The following is an 18,871-nucleotide window of genomic DNA, read 5'->3' on the forward strand; positions in this document are numbered from 1 at the left end:
GAAGCTAGATGGTCCCATGATGGCTGCTTGTTGGAGGGAAAGCCAGGAAACCAGCAGCTGTTTCATCCACAGAGAGTGCAAAGCATCTGCCTGAGAAGAGAGTCCTGGACACCCTGGAGCTGGAGCTACAGAGAGTTGTGAACTGTCATGTGAGTGTTGGGAACTGGACCTGCGTCCTTTGGAAGAGCAACCAGTGACTGTAACAACAAATCTATCTCCCCAGCCCACTAACATGAAAAGAAACTGTTCAGAAAGAAAGATGCATCTGAGAGCATGGTGTGTGTGTGTGTGTGTGAATGAGTGTGTGTGTGTGTGTGTGTGTGTGTGTGTAGTTCTCTAATAAAGTTACACTTCACTGCCATCACAATAGCCATAGGATTTTGGTGGATTTTGAAGTTATTATCGTCAGTAGTTGATAAGGAACCCATAGGAGATCATGAAATAGCTTTTGAGGGACACGTGACAGGTGTGCAATTACTAAGGTAAGAAAAGAAGGGCAGATTAATAGTCTTGTTTGTAATTCCTTGGAAAACAAGGCCCCATTCAAAGTCAAATATGTTAAAACATTAAGCTTCCTGGCAGCCTTCTTAGTAAATGTTGATGTTTTCAGAAGGTGAGAGACTTCACTAGACTTTGCAGTGAGAGGCTTGGAGGGGCTTTAGCTAGACTGAGCATCACTAACATGGTACTGGCAGGCCTTACTCTTCTCCCTCATGCCCTTTGCCTTGCTAAAAACCATTAGATTATATTCTAAGGCTAGCCACCAAGGTCTATTCCCTTATTTGACCATTTCTTCTTCCTGAGGCTGACTACCAAGGTCCAACTATCAAAGTACTGAAGTCCAACAATCCAAAGCCCCCTTTGGCTCACCTAATTAACATGCCCAATTAAAGTTAAACACCTCATCCTAACATGAAGTTTCTCCTTTACCTTTATAAAGGTATTTTTCTATAGACCATACATGTCTCCCTATATCCAGAGGTAGTTCTTTGACTCACTCTAGGAAAAATACCCATCCTCCCTCTCCCTTGTTTCCTTCCCCTTCTCCCTTGGCTCTTTTCTACCAGTACCAGATATTGAACTCAGATCCACATGTTATGTGGCAAGCACCTGCCTGCCTAAGCCATCTCTTCAATGCAGTTTTTGAGGTCTTTGAATACTGACAACATGTTTGTCCCATTTCACATCTCTACCACTAATGTATAAACAGTACGTTGATATAATTTCTCCATATATCCATCCAATATTTAACATTGCTACCTTTTTTTCTGACCTGAAGGTAGCTGGTGTCAACTTGCAGGGATATCAGGATCCCTGCTCCTTCCTCTCTCTTCCTTCTTCTCTTCTCTCTCTTTCCAGCTACGGGTGAGTGAGCTTGTTCTAGCACATGGTTCCATCACCGTGTACCACCTTCTCACACCCACTGATAATGGACTACACCAAAACTATGAGCCAAAAGAAGAAACCTTTTCTTTTAAATAATCTGGATAATTCAGGCATTTGTTATAGTGACAGAAAGCTAGCACAGTTATCTATGTGTTTTTCTATTGAATATGTCTTTACTTATCAAAACTATAGTTTCCTAACTTCTAAGTGTATATGCATTAGTGCTCTGAAACATCTGTTATTTAAAAAAAAGATTATCTATCTATCTATCTATCTATCTATCTATCTATCTATCATCTATCTAAAGAGTTTCACTATGTAAATCTTGCTGACCCGTAACTCACTACACAGACCAGGCTGGCCTTGAACTAACAGAGATCTGCCTGGCTGTCTCTGAGGTGATGGGACTAAAGGCATGCATATCCAACAAAGATTTATTTACGTGTTTTGTTTTATTGTTATATTCTCTTTGGTTTTCACAGTGCTTCTACTGAGAGTTAAGACAGTTCTTTCCCTTCCCTTTTTTCTTCTTTCTGCAATACCTATTTAAATCAAATGCACTTTAAAAGGCACTCATTACGAATAGCACTGACATGGAGATGCAGAGATGGTTCAACAGTTAAGAGCACTAGTGGTTCTTCCAGAGGTTCTGGATTTGATTCCCAGCACCCACATGGTGGCTGAGAAACATCTGTAATGTTAGTTCCAGGGGGTTCTGACCTCTTCTTTCTGACTTTTACAGGCACTAAATGGATAAGGTGCACTAATACACAAGCAGGCAAAACATACCCCCCCAAATGAATCTGAAAAAAAATAACGCTGATGATATTAAATATTGGTTAGAATGTGGAGAAAATATATCATTCAGACACTGTTGGTGGGGATGTGAAATGGGACAAACATGTTGGCGGTATTTTAAAGAAATTAAAAAACTGGGTTGGAGAAGTGCCTCAGTGAGTAAGTGCTTGTCACACCCACAAGGACCCGAGTTCAAGCACCAGTGTGAAGAGCTATGGTGGCTGCGCACTTGTAATCCCAGGCCTGGGTAGAGTCCTTGGGGCCTTTTGTGGTCGGGATGTGATTAATGCTAGACACTCATTGGACAAAGCTCAGATATTTGTGTTGACAATTTAAGAATATAACTAAAATCAGAAATGAGATGCATTGTATCAAGCTTCTAGGGAAGAGGAGGATGAGAAACCTTGGTTTAGTTTACAAAAGGGTGGAAAAGAAAATGTGTTTCACAATAAAGGCTGAAGAATGGATGTGGAAAGCGAGAACATTGGAATAAATCCAAGACACCAATGTAAATCCAAGACACAGGAGCGGCTGTGCTTAGTGGATCAGAGCAATGAGATTCCCATTGGATGGAGTCCTCTAAATCCATCAGTGCGTGCACTGTAAAATGAATGAAACAAAGTTCAAAATAAGGGAAATGAAAAAAAAAAACAGGCAGCTGTTTAATCTTGCCAATCAGTGTCAAAGATGTAGCCAAAATGTACAACAGTGAGGTGTGTGAGGATTAATTTAAAAGGAGCTAGGTTTTGGACACGTGACTATTATTATTATTTTATATTTAAACTTTTTTCTCTTACTGAAAATGAATTTCTTCTTATAAGAATTATATATAATATATCCTGATTATGGCTTCCCCCCTCTCTACTGTTTCCAGCTCCTCTCCATAAGGAAATGTGACCTGTGGTCATGTAGGCCCAGAACAGAGTTCTCCATGCTAATGAGATATCTAGAGACCCTGAGGGCTTAGCCACTAAACTTCCCTTCCCAGACATTCCTCTCTGCAAATGATATTTAATCTCGGGTTTACCCTGAGAAATTGGTACTATAAGATATACATTCATTTTCTATGAAGAAAAGCCAATAAATGATATAGATAAACATAGACTGTCTCTTTCGCCTACCACCACCATGAGAAACATAAAAAGGCTTATACAGCCACAGCTAAATCTGTAAAAGGCCCATCTGCACTCTCAGACAAACACCACCAAGCTAAAGACAATAACTGAAGAACTAAGCCCCCCTCTCTCGCCTGGCCCTGACTAGATGCTGTCATCTCCCCCCCACCCCCGGTCCACATCCCTCCCCATTCCCCTCCTCACACGTCTCCCACCCATTTTTGGCTCTTTCACAATTTCCAGCGGCGCTTAGATGTCCAAGAGTCAGAAAACTCCCTCAGCTCCCGCCTTGTCACAGGCCCAGAGACCCCAGAACCAGTTCCGGCTTTACCACATCTCAGACTATACTTTCTCACCCCTGGAATGAGGTCTTGGCTCTTCTCTGAAGCCGAATACCCGCCCTGAGGCAGGCAGAACGTGGACTGAAAAAAAAAAATCCACAGGCATTCTCCAAGATCCAACAATTTTCTACACAGGGAAGTCCTGTAATAGTGCGACAGGAATCTCCATCCCTACCTCCTTCATGTCTTTGAGGACGTTTCTCCGTGGCTCATGATTGTGACTTTTTGAGGATGATTGGTTCCTGGGTCAAGTTAGTCATTTCTTTGACTTCTCTTCCTTACTTGCGTTTAGCACCAACAATGCTGGAATATCTTCTGTCATTGGATAGTGTTCATGAAAAATGATTTTGCAATTCTGAAAATATCCACACACCATACTTACCTTTGATATGATGGCTGAAATGAGAGCTTAGGTGTCAAAACAGATTTCCATGAGTGCTAAACATGCTTGCTCACTCCATTGTTCTCCATCATCCTGCTCTGCTGCTGAGAAGGACAATGGCCAATCACCTTCTTCGCTTTTCTTTTGTAGGCTATATCCCCCATCCCTTGGGGGACCATCTTAGAACCTTGTCTTTATCCTGGAGTTCTCCAACATCTGGTCTAGTTGTGGGATGCCACCCAGCATATTAGTTACTTTCTCATCCCTCTGACCAAATACTCAACAAGAAGCAACGTGATGAGGCATGATGAGGAAGGGTCCATTTTGGTTCACAATTTAAGAACAGTGTATCATGGAGGGGAAGGCATGGATATGGCGGCTCTCAGCTGTGACAGTTGCTTATCACATCTGGATGGAGTAGGAAGCAGAGACCACTAGGATGTTAGTATTCAAAGTAAGTCTTTTCCATCAGTTGACCCTCTCTGCAAATGCCCTTACAGACACACTCTCGCTAACGGTGAGGGTGCCTCACTCTTGTCCTATGTGATTCTTGGATTTTTAAAACCTTTTTATTGTTTCTTTGTGAATTTCACATCATGCACCACAATCCCACTCATTTCCTGTCCCTCCATACCTGCCCTCCACCACTGCAACTCCCTGCCCCCAAAGAAAAAAAAATCTCGCTGTGGAAGCTACCGTGCCTCGTGGTGGGTTACACACTATACCCTCTTGCTCAAACAGGTTTGCTTGCAAATGTTCGCTGCAATGAGTCATTGATCTGGTTTGAGGCCTCTGGCTTTCTTTACATTATCAATACTGGATCCTCACCAGGACTCCTCTCAGATATCCTGTTGTTTCCCTGCGCCATAGAGATCCTGAAGCTTTGGTTTTGCAGGACCGACCCCTTCGTGCATCCCAGCAGTTCATAGATGGGCTAGATGTTGGGGTGGGCCTACTCAAAGTCCAGGATCTATGCCTGGGCTGGTCATGTTGCTAGCCCTCTAGCACTGCCCAGGGGAGGTGTGGGGCTAGCTCTCCCACACTGCTTCAGTGAGGGATGGGGTCAGCTCCTTGACACTGCCCAGGCAAGGAGTGGAGCCTGCTCTCTTGAGTGCCACAGTTAGTGAGGGCAGGGCCACCTCTCTCCAGCCCTTGCATACTAACATGGCCCCAGGCAGCAGCCCAGACCAGGCAGGTGATGGACACATGGCCTTTGGTGATAACATGGGCCGAGGACATCAAGGCATGGCCATAGATGCAGACATGGTCCTTGGCAGCGGCAGAGGCTAGCATCTCACTGTGGCTTCAGGTGGCAGCATAGGCAGCCCCACCTCTCTTCACTGTGCACACACCAATCTGCTTCTCTTTCTCTTCCATTTCTCCACCACTTGCTTGCTCATCTTAGTGGCTTCCTGGCCTCCCCCCACCCCCTGTATCCAGTCCATAGAAGCAGGTGGGCACCCTCTGCGGGTAATTCTTTATATCACCTTACATACCTCTCTTCCCCTGAAAACTTGTGGTGGTGTTTTAGTTTTGAGACAGTGCTTGTTAATGTTTCTCTGATTGACTTGGACTCATTACATGACTCAGGCTGACCTTGAATTCTGACTCTCTGGCCCAGCCACCCACCAGCCCCACCCTCCAGATGCTGGGATTATAGACACGAGCCACCTTGTCCAATTCAGCTTAGATCCACCTTGTATGTGTGAAATATCAAGAGGAGATAGGGAGTGTGCAGCTTTGAAAACATTGCTTCTAAGATGATGCAGGAAGAACTTGGATGCCAATGTCCTACAGTCCGTGACCAAACGGTCACATTTTCTTTTCTTGGACCAACACTGAAGTATCCATTTTTGGTGTCATCAGTTGTTAGAAACTCAATATTGTTCCACAGGTTTCTGAGATTGTCTTTTGGAGGAAGGAACTACTGTCTTTCACCAGATGGTTCACAACTCCTCCTAACTCCAACTTCAGGTCATCTGATGTCCTCTTCTGGACTCCACAGGCTGGAGAAACTAAAACAGAATTTTCAAGTGTGTCACACATTCTTCCTGACTTTCACAACTGCTGTTACTCACTTTAGGTTCCACACCACTTGTCTGTCCTATGTGATTCTTAATCCAATCATGTTGACAACTCAGGGATCCTACCAGTCTACGGAGTCTTTTGTTAGTAGTAATTCTATATGTGGGTGACAATAGTCTCTCCCATATCTTGTTTATATACTTCAAAGTTTCAATTCTCACCATCAAATATAGTTTGAATATATTAAATAGAAACTTTAAGAAATAAAAATTGTTGTCTCGCTGGGCAGTGGTGGCGCATGCCTTTCATCCCAGCACTTGGATTTCTTAGTTCGAGGCCAGCCTGGTCTACAGAGTGAGTTCTAGGACAGCCAGGGCTACATAGAGAAACCCTGTCTCGAAAAAACAACAAAAAAATGCTGTCTTTTATTATTAGCCATTATTAATCTCTTAGTTTACCTAGCTTCTAAGTAATGTATGTTTAAATACATGTTTATTTGTGTGTGGGTACATGGTTTGACATATCCTTGTTTCAGGCTTTCACTGAGGATTTTGAGATGCATCCCCCATGACTGGAGTGAGAGAATACTGTCCTTTGTTCACACACAGGTTTATCCTCCATCCCAGGTCTGTGTCTGGGAGAGCAGGTAGCTCTTGCTGGTGTACTCCAGTTGGATTTAACCAATGGGAGAGACCTGCAGGATTCTGGGAATGGATGCTGGTATGTGTTTTATTTGCATTGTTTTTGTGCAGAGGCTGGGAATAGTGACAGAGAGTCTGGGAATAGCAAATCACTCCTTCACACTCCCCCAGCAGAGGCAGTTCGATCTTCTTTCATTCATAAGCTGTGGAGAGGTAGCTGCTTCCCACCCTTGCTCATGGTGGCCCACCTTCATGCTTTAGTCCTACGCGTCTCTTTAAATCACCTTCCAAAAGGCTCTCTTTACTGGACTATGGAGAGATAACTCTGCCTCCTGCCTTGACTAAGACTGTCATTTTGCTCTTTCACGGTCTTGCTTTTCCTTCCTAGACACTTTAACCACCAACGACAACTTATTGTCATTATCTATGTTTCTGATCACTTATGCTAATCATCTATATTTCTCATTTTTATTTTAGCTTCTCCACATTGCTGTGATTTTGCTCTAGAACACAGGATATTTCCTTAATCCATTCTGCCACCCTTTGCAGTGAAACATTTTTTAGTTATGTAATATTGACTTTTATTTATTTACCTTTGAAGTATAGTGTCTTACTATGTCACAAAGGTGGCCTTGAACTTATGATCCTCCTGCGGTTGGGAGGACAGGACTACACCATCACACTTGATTTGAAATTTTCTAAAATTTTCAGCCATTGTGTTGTATTTTTAAGGGTCCTCTCTTGCTTTTTGTAGTTTCTTTTGCTTCCTGCCAGTCTGTCTCTGTTAGATGGATACAACTATGTCTGTAATCCAAAATCCAACAGGAAGCTTTTGATATCTTAACATGCTTTTCTTTTTTGAGATCATTTTGATACATCCTCTCTGTGCTGTTAATTTTCTAAGCATATTGGTGACTGTTTATAGGAGTGAGCAAATGTGCGTTCCCTTGGGTGGCTGATGTGGCATTGCTCCATCTTCTAGGGAAAATTAGGACAACTGCTTTACCCATGGGAGCTTTGTGCTTTTAGGCCATGCTTGGATGGCTTGCTTAGAATGAGCAGATGTGTGTGTGTGTGTGTGTGTGTGTGTGTGTGTGCACTTGCACAGGATGGGGAAAGTAAAGGCACATTTCATAGAGGCCTGGGTCTCTAACAATGAGGACAAATTTTCTGTGTGGAAAACAGGCTTGATGAGCATTATCTACAAATGAATGCAATGGTAGTTACTAGTCACAAAGTGTTAAATGGAGGGTAAATCTAAGGGAGGCAATAGTCAAAGAAAAATGCTCAGGGTGACTCTAGCTGTTCACCACGCCCGAGACCCAGGTCTTCTAAGACTATGGTGGATAGTTCAGCGAGGAGTGTGAGGCGTGACTAGAAATGATAGTGGTTGATCCTTAGGAGGGGAGAAAGAGGGTGGGTGGGAACTCAGGACAGAGTATAGCTCAGTCTGGGGTGCTTCTTCACAGCCCCTGCTTCCTCTCAACAGCCCCGTGGATTTTAGTTGCAGCTCTACTGTAAGCAACAAGATGGCTTCCGTGTTCAGACTGTGACCACTTCCCACACTGGCTGTCACAGTGGGGACAGCAGCCATGAGTGGGCCTGACTTCAAGTCTTAGGAATCTTCCATCAAGGAGAAGTCTGTCTTTCTGACCCTCAGTTTGCCTCACTGGGCCAAGGAACGTACTGACCTTGAGTGAACTGAGAGATTAATAAACATTCAGTGATTAGGACATGCAGCCTGGAGGGCTGAACGCACCTGATGCTGCCTGCCTTGCATTCCAAAATGATTCTTGTGGAACATTCTGAGGGATGAGCAGTGAAGCCCGGCTTCAAGTTACTAAGGAAGATCAGGTGGGCCAGCTGTTCCTACAGCAGGAGGGAAGTCACATCTTGGGAATGCAGCCTGCCAGAAGAATTCTGCAGATAGGTCAGCTGGCCCTGGATGCCAGAGAGTGGGGATATTTCTGGTTTTTCTACCAGTGGGCTCTTTAGATACTCCACTTGTGCTAGGACAGTGGTTCTCCACCTTCCTAATTATTTCATTGCCACTCCATAACTGTAGTTTTCCTACTGTTATGAATCATAATGTAAATGCATGATATGCAGAATGTCTGATATGCCCCCTTACCCCATGAGTCACGCACGACCCATGGATTCAGAATCACTGTGCTAAGGCCTGGCTCTGGGGTCACTAGAGGGCGCTGTTCCTTTCCCCAGCAGAGACAAAGTGTCTAATAGCTAGTGTGAAATATGCTGGGTCACACTAGGGATATAATGACAAGAAGCTACCCACCTTCTAAAGGTGTCGTATGGTCCTAGAAAAGGACCTTTAATCCTGGACTCAAATCCCTGTCCTCCTATGTACAAGGTGAATTTTCTGGAGGATACCCTACTTTCATTTTTCTCTTCTTCTTCTTCCTCCTCCTCTTTCTTCTCCTCTTCCTCCTCCTCCTCCTCCTTTTTCTTCTCCTCTTCCTCCTCTTCCTCCTCCTCCTCCTCCTCCTCCTCCTCCTCCTCCTCCTCCTCCTCTTTCTCCTCCTGTTTTCCTTCTTCTTTGGTTTTTCAAGACAGCGTTTCTCTGTGTAATAGCCCTGGCTCTCCTGGAACTCAGTTTGTAGACCAGGCTGGCCCGGAACTTACACAGATCCACCTGCTGTTGTTTCCCAAGTCCTGGGACTGAAGGCATGTGCCACCACATCCTGTTTGATACTCTGCTTTTCAAGGCTCAGTTTTCTCACCAGTGAAACTGGATGATAGCTAGTTAGAATAAGGGTGAGTACTCCAGCCAGCACAGGAACGGTGCTAGTTTCCCTGCCTGCTGAGCTCCTTTGCTAGCCCATGGGTGCTGAGGCCTGTGAAACTGGCAGTGGTTCTCATGTGTTCATGTGGAAGCAGCAGCCCAGGCCCTTTGTAACTGCCAGGTGACAGTGACAGTGTCTGAGATGCGGCATGAGCACAGGAACCAGCGTCCATGGCTCTCTCTGTTGGAACCAAGTGGCTTCTATATGGGCAATGATTTCAGAAGTCACCATTATAATCAGGTCCTGTAAAATAAATTCCTTCTTCTGTCAGAGTTGCCTTCATTTGTGCATCTATGCGAGGCCTGGATGATGACAGAGACGAGAAGATACAGAATGAGGAGACAATTGTATCGTCAGTGATTCCATTTGCTTCTGCAGCAGGGCTGGAGGCTTGCGGGAGTGCATTATACAGTGAGGGCATGGAAGCTGGTCTGAAGGAGAAAGCAGCATATTGCAGCCTGTCCTGGGATGAGAGTGGTCCCCGAGGAAGAGACAACAGGCACAAACCACAGCCAGTGAGCAGAAGCCTGATGGTGTAGCAGGGTTCCTGTCCTAAATCTGGCTGCTTCTCGGCAGAGCGACTTCAGGCCAGTTGCTCAGTTGTGGTCCTGTTGCTTCATCAGAGAGGCAAGGATGACGGTACCCATCTCTCAGAGCAGCTGCGATGATTAAATAAGGTAATTTCTGTACAGTTTTCAGTACACCTTAAGTGACAACTGAAGGACCACTGGCCACAGTGCCAGGAACCATTTCAACTGGGACCCATCTAAGAGTCTCTGTGTATGGATTATCCTGTTACCCCAGGAGGCCCTCTAAGCTCAGATGAGTTTACCATGTGGCCTCTTTGGGGGAAAGGATGCCTTATTGTATTAGAAGCAATTACCTGGCCCCTTATCTAATCCACTGCCACAACTTTGCCGGTCTGTCCAGGATCGTCTTGATTGTTTTTCTGGAAGCCCACTCTTTCCCTCTGACCACACTGCCTTAATACCCCCAGCTCTGCCTTAGGCCTTGCTGTGCCCTCTGTTTGGGTTGCCATCTAAAGAGGACACAGGTCAACTTGCTGTCTGGAGCTTAATTTATCTCTTTTCTGCTTCTCCAGGCCTCAGAGCTCTGAAACGATGGCATGACACTGGGATCAGATCGTGTCTCATTCAACTTTGTGTGTACAGTCAGACAAAAAGGCTCGCAGCATAGGCTACAGTTAACACTGGGCTGAATTTATGAAAGGTGTCTAGTGTCCATCCGTCACCCCCGGCCCCCTCCCCGGGATTTCACTGTGTTCTTGGAACCCAGAGACACTAGCTTTTGCCTCCTAGGCTCTGGGATTAAAATGCCACCACACTCCACTATTGGAAAGCATATTTTCTTAAGCGCATTCCATGGTTAAGGAAACAGAGGTTGAAAGAGAAGGAGGAGGAAGAGCGAAAGCGCGGTGATGTACTTGCAGTGAAGCCAGCCTGCAGGTTGCAGGCTGACTTGTGGGTCTGACTCTTCAGCCGCCTTTACCTCGCCTCCTGGGGGCTGGCCGTGGGTGCGGCTCCTGAAGTGGGCGGTGCTAGAGTTTTGTGGGCGGGTGTGGACTCTGGCTAAGGCAAGGACCAGCGGGTGGCCCCGGGCTGAGGTACAGAGCCAGTGGAGTCAGTTTCAGGAAGAGGTCCAGGTACCCAGCCTCCAGGACGCTGAGGGCGCTGATTGGCTGAGGCCCCTGCAGCAAGGCTTCTGGTGAGCTTCCGAGCCCTGGACTTGGTGTCAAGTCTACAGACAGTGAACCAGGGCTTGGGGCTCCAGTCTCCTCACCTGGGACTCGCGGTGGCCTGGTACCTTGGCAGGTGAGTGCATCTGAGATAGTAAGCTGCATATCTGAAGTGTCAAAGTGTGTGCAGGCAGGCATTCAGAACTGGTGGCTGGTTGTGGAGATTTTAGGAGAGGATCATCTGCCAGCAGCTGTCCTTCCTAAGGTGATTGATACCTTGTGCTCATTGTTTTTCCTTTGATTAGGAAAGGGCACAGTGGGCCAGGGGAGGCGGTGGGGGTGGGGTTGGTGCTACACACTTACGTCCACGTTTCAAAACGAAGTCCAGACAGGGTTTTCCTGACCTTGCAGAATATGCTCCCCTTCAATCCAGGTTATGTCCCCTGCCAGTTCCTAGGGGACTTGATGACAGCAACCCTGGAAAATGAATGTGGTCACCAGGAGGAGGGTCAAGTCAACACTTCTTCAGACCTAGGGCTGAAGAGGCAGGCCATTCATTGTTGGGCTTTTTGAGTTGTCTTGTGGGACAGGCCAGTGAACTGTCCAACAGAGGACTGAGGGCTTCGGGAACAATCTTTCATGTGTCTGAACCACATCCCAGCATCCGTAGAGGCCCCCTGGGACCTGGCTTCCTAGAGGAGTAGTAAGTGGGGTTTTGTCAGTGGATCGGGGTTATATATCTGTCTTCAACATCTCCTGGCCACTTGTGCAATAGTGTTGGCACAAGCTCACTTCTCTCTCCTCTTTCCAAAAATCTGTGTGTGGCAGGAGGGGTGCCAGGCTGACCAGGGATCCAGTTCTGCTTCTCACAGCTGTAACCTTGGCCAGGGATCCTCATCTCACTACCTCTCCTCCTGAAGATGGAACCAATGGAGCTGGGCAGATGGCTCAGTGGTTAAGAGCACTGGTTGCTCTTCCTAGGGACCTGAGTTTGATTTCCGGCACCCACATAGCAGCTTGTAGCCATTTGTAACTCCAGTTCCAGGAGATTTCAGTCTCTCTTTCTGGTGTATATGAGCACCAGGCATGCATGTGGTATGCAGATATACATGCAGGCAGAACACGCATACACATAAAATAAAAATGAAAGTTTAACTGGAACTAGTAGAGTTGAATGGAACCACATGAATGTGCCATCTTTTCCATCTCAACTACTGACCATGTCGTAGGGCTCAGCCTACTGATGCCTTCCTGGGGGGGGACTGTGGCATGGCTTATTGTTCAGTAGGATGACAAGCGAAAACCAATGTTTCTTCTGTCCTGTGTCTCCTAGGAAACATGAACTCTCAGGGTAAGGTAAGGCCTTGCCTTCTTGCCTGTATTCTTGAGGAAGGGTATCTGCGGCCTGTCTTCCAAAATTCCTTCCAAACACACCACTCTGATCCTCCTACTTCAATGGGCTCAGATCTGCTCCAAGCCAGGTATCCCCCAGGTTGTCCACGGGAGCATGCTTATAGCAGTGACTTTTGCATGCTTGTTGCGACAGCTTTTCTGTGTCTATCTGGAGCCTCATCTTTGGGTGGATGGTGGAAGAAGCACATGGGGCTCATTTTGAGCTAACCACTGGCTGCGGATGGGGTTGATCCTCAGCTCTGAGACTGGAAGTGCAGGAGTGTGACCCGTCCAGTCATGGAGCCAGAGGACTCCTGCCTTATGCATGGGCTCTGAGCAGGCCAGGGCACAAGAATGCCACACATGAGAGCTATTTGACCAGGTGCTAGTAAAGGATCAGCATGGGCTGATGGGTGGCAGAGCCATTATTTAAACCTAGGACAAGGAATAGCCTGGCCGGTTTAGGATCCTGGCTTGGCACTCTGCTCCTTTCTTACATACATGTGATAGTTTCATTTGTTTGGCAGGAAATTCTGTCATTGACTCTAGAAGCTCTCAGATGACTTGGGGACTAAGCACAGGCTCTTGAATGGAAAGTCTTCTCTACCCACCTTTTCCTTGGTTTCTCTAGGAAAAAGGACATGAGCCAAGGAAAACTCTCTGTGCTGCCCCTTTAAATGTCCCTTTCCTTCTGTCTTGGCTTTTTCAGAGTCTTGATCTACCCTCTACATCAAAGTGATCTTTCTGGAACGTACATGATTGCTTTCCACCTTTCATTGGCTCACCCACCACTCCTGATCTTCAGCTTTCCAGGCTCATCCTTTCTCCTTCCTTTCCCTTCTTTGTCTCCCACTGTTCTGACTGCTTGTCTTAGGAGGCTGCCATCTTGGAGGCTGCCATCTTTCCTGCCTCTGTGCCTTTGTATGCACTATTCTCCATACCTTGAACTCTGTCCTCTCCTTTGTCTATTTGTCTCCTTTTTGATCTGTGAACTCTAGATTCCACACCATCTCTTCTTTCTCACTGCCCTTAGCCCCGTCTCTAATCCCAAGGTACCTACAGTACTGACTGCGGCAGTAGCACTGCGGCCTTGAGGTCTGTCTGCATGCCCAGTGATCAGCTTCTCCACCTTGGAGGGCCATGGCCTCTGTCCTTACCCTAGGGGTCTGTCCACATTGGTCAAGCAGATGCATGAAGCAGTGATCATTGCTTGAAGCCTTCCCTGCCTCCTGACTCCCTTCTGGTCATGCTGGTGTTACCCTACACTGATGTCCTCATCCTGGCTGATGGCCAGACAGTGTCTGGGCTTCTTTTCCTTTTGCTACCTCTGGGCCAGTACATCTGGCACAGATTCATGTAGCTGTGGCTTCTGTTTCCTCTCAAATCCTAGTCCTTGTGTTTGGCTGGGTATATTTCATCTTGTTATATTTGGCCAAATGCTTTTTGTGTCCAGAAGACAGTGGTGCCAGACAACCCTTCTTCCCCTGGAGAGTTGGCAGTCCAAATAACTAGACTGTAAACTGTCTGTCAGATTCATTGGTTTTGTAAATGGTCAGGTGAGACTCACATTCGCTGGTCAGGCCAAGTGAACAGTGAGGGACATTTGTGACTGCCAGAAAACCAATTTTATTGATCTCTGGCTAATTTGACCTTTCTGTCAAAATTGCACTTGATCATGAAGATGAGTGTGTATTGAGAGTGAGATGTATATTCAAAAACAGGCCTGGCTTATTAATACATGGCATCAAAGAACCACCTCAGAGGGACTATTCTGACAGGAATACCATTTTTTCAAAATTGGGCCCCCAAATCATGTTCAGCAAAACCCTACAGGCCAGTTGTTAAAATACAGCTCCCTTGGCTCCATCCCTGGCTCACTTCCCTGTTTCTCCTGGAAAGTTCACTTTGAACATGCCCCTGTGATGACCGTGATTCTTAGTCAAGGTTGAAAATGGTAAGCCTGTGGGATTAATAATACCTGGAAAACTCATGTGCTGATCTGCAAGAGGATGTGCAACAGTATGGTAGTTGACCCTCCATGTCAGGCCCCATCAATGGCATTGCTTCTTGACTGACTTGGAACTCAGGGTCTTGAGAGTCAGTGTTGTTCGAAGATCCATTTGTTCAGAAAGCCCAAGTGGAAGGGTAGCCAGTGCCGGGGGATGGAAGTATGCCAGGCGACTTGAGCATAGGTCTGTGTTATGGAGGGTGATGGGCATCACATGTTGGTGGCAGGTTTGTGCATGAGTATTGTAGACAGCATGGAGAAGGTACTGATGAACCAGTTTTCATTCCTGATTGCCCTCACTTTTGCCGTGTGCCACCTCAGCAACAAGGCAGACGAAACACTATGGTCTGACATTAGGAGGGTGCACTGTGTGCCAAGCCCCAAAGTTCAGGTTCCATGGTTGCCATAAAAGACTGAGAGGGTCACCTTAGAGGATCTATTGCTGTCTTTGTTGGGATGAAGTGATAAAGGGCTTTCTATGCTCCAAGCTTTTTCTCATTAGAACAGCCTCAAATCGTGAGGTTAGAGGGAGCTTGTTGGGCAAGTTATGGCACCTCCGAGACAGTCAGATGTCTCATTAGCTGTGTGAATATGAGCAAATAGCTTCCTGTGTGGCTTTTAGGTTCTTCACCAATGAACAAGGTTGATAATACTTGTCAGAATAAAGTAGCTAATATTCAAAACATGCAGTACAGTCTCTGACACACAGCAAGTGCTGCCTATAAGGGAGTGAGTGTTGGATGCCTGTCTCTTACCTTAATCCTTATATGATAGCTCCCAATGCCATGAGATATAAGCAGCTAAGAACATTCTCCCTTGACCTTATTCTTACCTGGTTCCATTTTAGATGCATGATCCTTGAGTTCCATTTGTTTGCTTTGCAGGCTGCACATCTGAAGTGGGCTCTTTAGTCCTGGAGTTCCTAGATCTTCTCACACCCACCATGAATACCTCTCATTTCATGGCCTCCCTCTTCCCAGGATCCCTACAGGGTAAGAATGGGACCAACCCACTGGATTCCCTCTATAATTTCTCTGATGGCTGCCAGGATTCGGCAGACCTGTTAGCCTTCATCATCACCACCTACAGCATTGAGACCATCTTGGGGGTCCTGGGAAACCTCTGCTTGATATTTGTGACCATAAGGCAAAAAGAAAAGTCCAATGTGACCAACCTACTCATTGCCAACCTGGCCTTCTCTGACTTCCTCATGTGCCTCATCTGCCAGCCACTCACAGTCACCTACACCATCATGGACTACTGGGTCTTTGGTGAAGTCCTTTGCAAGATGTTAACTTTCATCCAGTGTATGTCGGTGACAGTCTCCATCCTCTCACTGGTCCTTGTGGCCCTGGAGAGGCACCAGCTCATTATCAATCCAACAGGCTGGAAACCTAGTATTTTCCAGGCCTACCTGGGGATTGGGGTCATCTGGTTCATCTCTTGTTTCCTCTCCTTGCCTTTCTTGGCCAATAGCATCCTGAACGACCTCTTCCACCACAATCACTCTAGGGTTGTAGAGTTTCTGGAAGACAAGGTCGTCTGCTTTGTGTCCTGGTCCTCAGATCATCACCGTCTCATCTATACCACCTTTCTGCTGCTCTTTCAGTACTGCATCCCTCTGGCCTTTATCCTGGTCTGTTATGTACGCATCTACCAGCGCCTGCGGAGGCAGAGGCTTGTGTTCCAAGGGCACACTTGCAGCTCACGAGTGGGGCAGATGAAGCGGATCAATGGCATGCTCATGGCAATGGTGACTGCCTTTGCAGTTCTCTGGCTGCCTCTGCATGTGTTCAACACTCTGGAGGACTGGTACCAGGAAGCCATCCCCGCTTGCCATGGCAACCTTATCTTCTTGGTGTGCCACCTGTTTGCCATGGCTTCCACCTGTGTCAACCCTTTCATCTATGGCTTTCTCAACATCAACTTCAAGAAGGATATCAAGGCTCTGGTGCTGACCTGCCATTGCAGGTCACCTCGAGGGGAAACTGAACATCTGCCCCTGTCCACCGTGCACACAGACATCTCCAAAGGATCTATGAGGATGGGTAGCAAGTCTAACTTCATATAGTCATGTCTGGGCTTTTCCCTACCATTTTCTTTTGACATACCCTTTCACTTAGCTAAGTATACACACTGCAAGCTGCGATGGCATCGTGTCATTTCTGGCTTTTGGGGCCCAGATAGGCTGGCAAGAGACTTGAACCTTGACATTCAGCTGGTTTAGCTATTTGCTTCTGGGAGAACTCTGAGTCGAAATTCTGCAGATCACAGAGGGAACTTTGTGACTTGAGCTGCAAGGGTGTTAGAGCCAGAAATGGCTGACTCTTGCAGTCAGTCAGCACAGATGCCTGGCCCCAAAGCCTTCATCCATGTCCATTCACCTAATTTGCCCTTGGTGATGTGCTCTGCTCTTTCAAGGGATGTTGAGTGTTTCAGTATAGGTTGGGTGTTGGAAGGAGCAGGTGCTGGGAGTTGGGAGTCTGCTTCATAGAGTACTTGCTGAAAAGAACAGGGGCAATAGGTATGGTATGGTAAATGTGACTGTCTTATCTTTGGAGGTCAAAGTTCAGTGCCCTTTCTGGCTGCTGAAAGGGGTCCAAAGGCATCCTCAGTGTGTGGACTAGACAGCTTGTCCTTAGAAAGAAGGATTTGCCAAGATTGCTCTTGGTCCACATAAGATAGGATATTGCAGTCCAGTTCTGACTGACTAGAGCAATCTTCCAATTCAGTGAACACACTAGTCCCGTGGGAGACTTATCCCCACACTGAACAGGTCTGATGGGCTTTCTGGTTCCGGTCCCTTACCAAGCATGTGTGAGTCTGATGTGTGGACAGGCGCTTTGGAGCCACAACTTCTTTCTACCTGTCTCAGCTTTTGGCTGCATCTCCAGTCTAGCGTTTTTGTTCCTGGATTTGAGACACTTTCTTTTCTTTTGTAATGGGGTCTTACAGTGTAGACAGGCTTGTCTAGCGCTCCTGTCAAGCCCCCTCCTGAGAACTGATTAAGGCATAAGCCATCACACATGATGAAAAATGAGCTTCTAAAGTACTCTTTGTTATCTGGTATAGTCTACTGCTGACTACTTCAAATGATCAACTTTGAGCAAAACCCAGACTCTCAGACCCACCCTGGCAAGATGACATTGTCTGAACTAACAAAGACCTGGGGCCTCAGACATCTTCTCAGAAGCTCTGGAATGTAAGCTTTTATTAATTAAGCTTAATGAGGCCAAGTTGCCAGTGGTCCAGATGAGATATTTAGTGAAGGTGTTAGGAATCAGGGTGTGATATAGAAGCTCCACTGAGCATCTTCTGTTTTCCTCCTTGCTTAGTTAGGATGACATTAACCCATGTTTCCTGATCCTGGTATCCTGGTGTCCTGGTGTCTAATGGCCCTTGAGATTTCTTGGTTGCCAGCTTCTTTGATGTTTACTATCCTAAGTATAGTCTGAAGACCAGCAGCCCTCGAAACTGGAGAATGTTAGATATACAGAGTCTTTGTTGTTCCCACAGATATGCTGAATGCAAATCTGCATTTGGTCAAAGTATGTAGGTTAATCGTAGGTATGCTGAAATTAAAAAGCTTTGCTTTAGGAAACAGAAACCCTAGGGCTTGGGGTTATGGTGTGAGAGTGCGCAGACGTGCACTCTAGGGTCTGGAGTGGATCCATGTTCTGAGCATGTCTTTAAACTTTGAAGTGCTGGAAAGGTATGCTCTGTTTTGGCTGTCATTTCTCTGGATGTATGTGGTCATATTTCTCATCAGGCTTTTTCATTATTTCAATAAATTCTTGCCAAATGTATAGCTTGTAAAATTCCATCCATAGGGAGCCTGTCCTTTGCATTCTGTTGTGTTTCACTTAAAACTGTACCATTAACAGTTTTCCATCAGTTTCCATGGCTGCTCCAGTAAAAGCTGGGACCTCCCAGTATTTCTATGTAACTCCTCACAGGTTTGTTGGGGAGGGCTGCTATGGGGAAGTTAGTAGCTGTTCCCTATGTAGGAGTGGTAGGGTTGCAGCTGTAGACATATTCCTGCAAAGAAGGCCTGGGATTTCTGAGACTATATATTAAGTCTTATCAAACCCTGGCAGCAAGAGCTCAACCCTGTTTACTCTGGCCTTTTCCTCTTAAATAAACAGTATTGACTTGCTTTTTCCATTGTAAAAGTAATCATGTTGTAAAATAAACTGAAAACAAAGGAAATTGTCATTTTGGGACTCATTTTTAGTTAGTAAATGCATATGTCTATTTTGAAAATGTGATTGAAATTAAATAGT

General features: G+C 46.1%; 1 protein-coding gene across 1 annotated transcript; it reads left to right on the forward strand.

The window, feature by feature from the left end:
• The first annotated feature begins 11,165 nt into the window (after positions 1-11,165).
• Positions 11,166-17,207, forward strand: Npy4r (neuropeptide Y receptor Y4). Its single transcript, XM_028789146.1, has 2 exons — positions 11,166-11,324; positions 15,473-17,207. Exon 2 carries the CDS (start codon positions 15,532-15,534, stop codon positions 16,657-16,659), a length of 1,128 nt encoding a protein of 375 aa, XP_028644979.1. The 5' UTR covers positions 11,166-11,324; positions 15,473-15,531; the 3' UTR covers positions 16,660-17,207.
• The last annotated feature ends 1,664 nt before the right edge of the window (positions 17,208-18,871 follow it).

Source organism: Grammomys surdaster, unplaced genomic scaffold (assembly GCF_004785775.1).
Source record: "Grammomys surdaster isolate TR1022 unplaced genomic scaffold, NIH_TR_1.0 125789, whole genome shotgun sequence".
Classification (NCBI taxonomy): domain Eukaryota; kingdom Metazoa; phylum Chordata; class Mammalia; order Rodentia; family Muridae; genus Grammomys; species Grammomys surdaster.

What these genes read in the sequence shown, in the direction of transcription:
- Npy4r (XM_028789146.1), top strand. Translation starts at nt 15,532, where the DNA reads ATGAATACCTCTCATTTCATGGCCTCCCTCTTCCCAGGATCCCTACAG.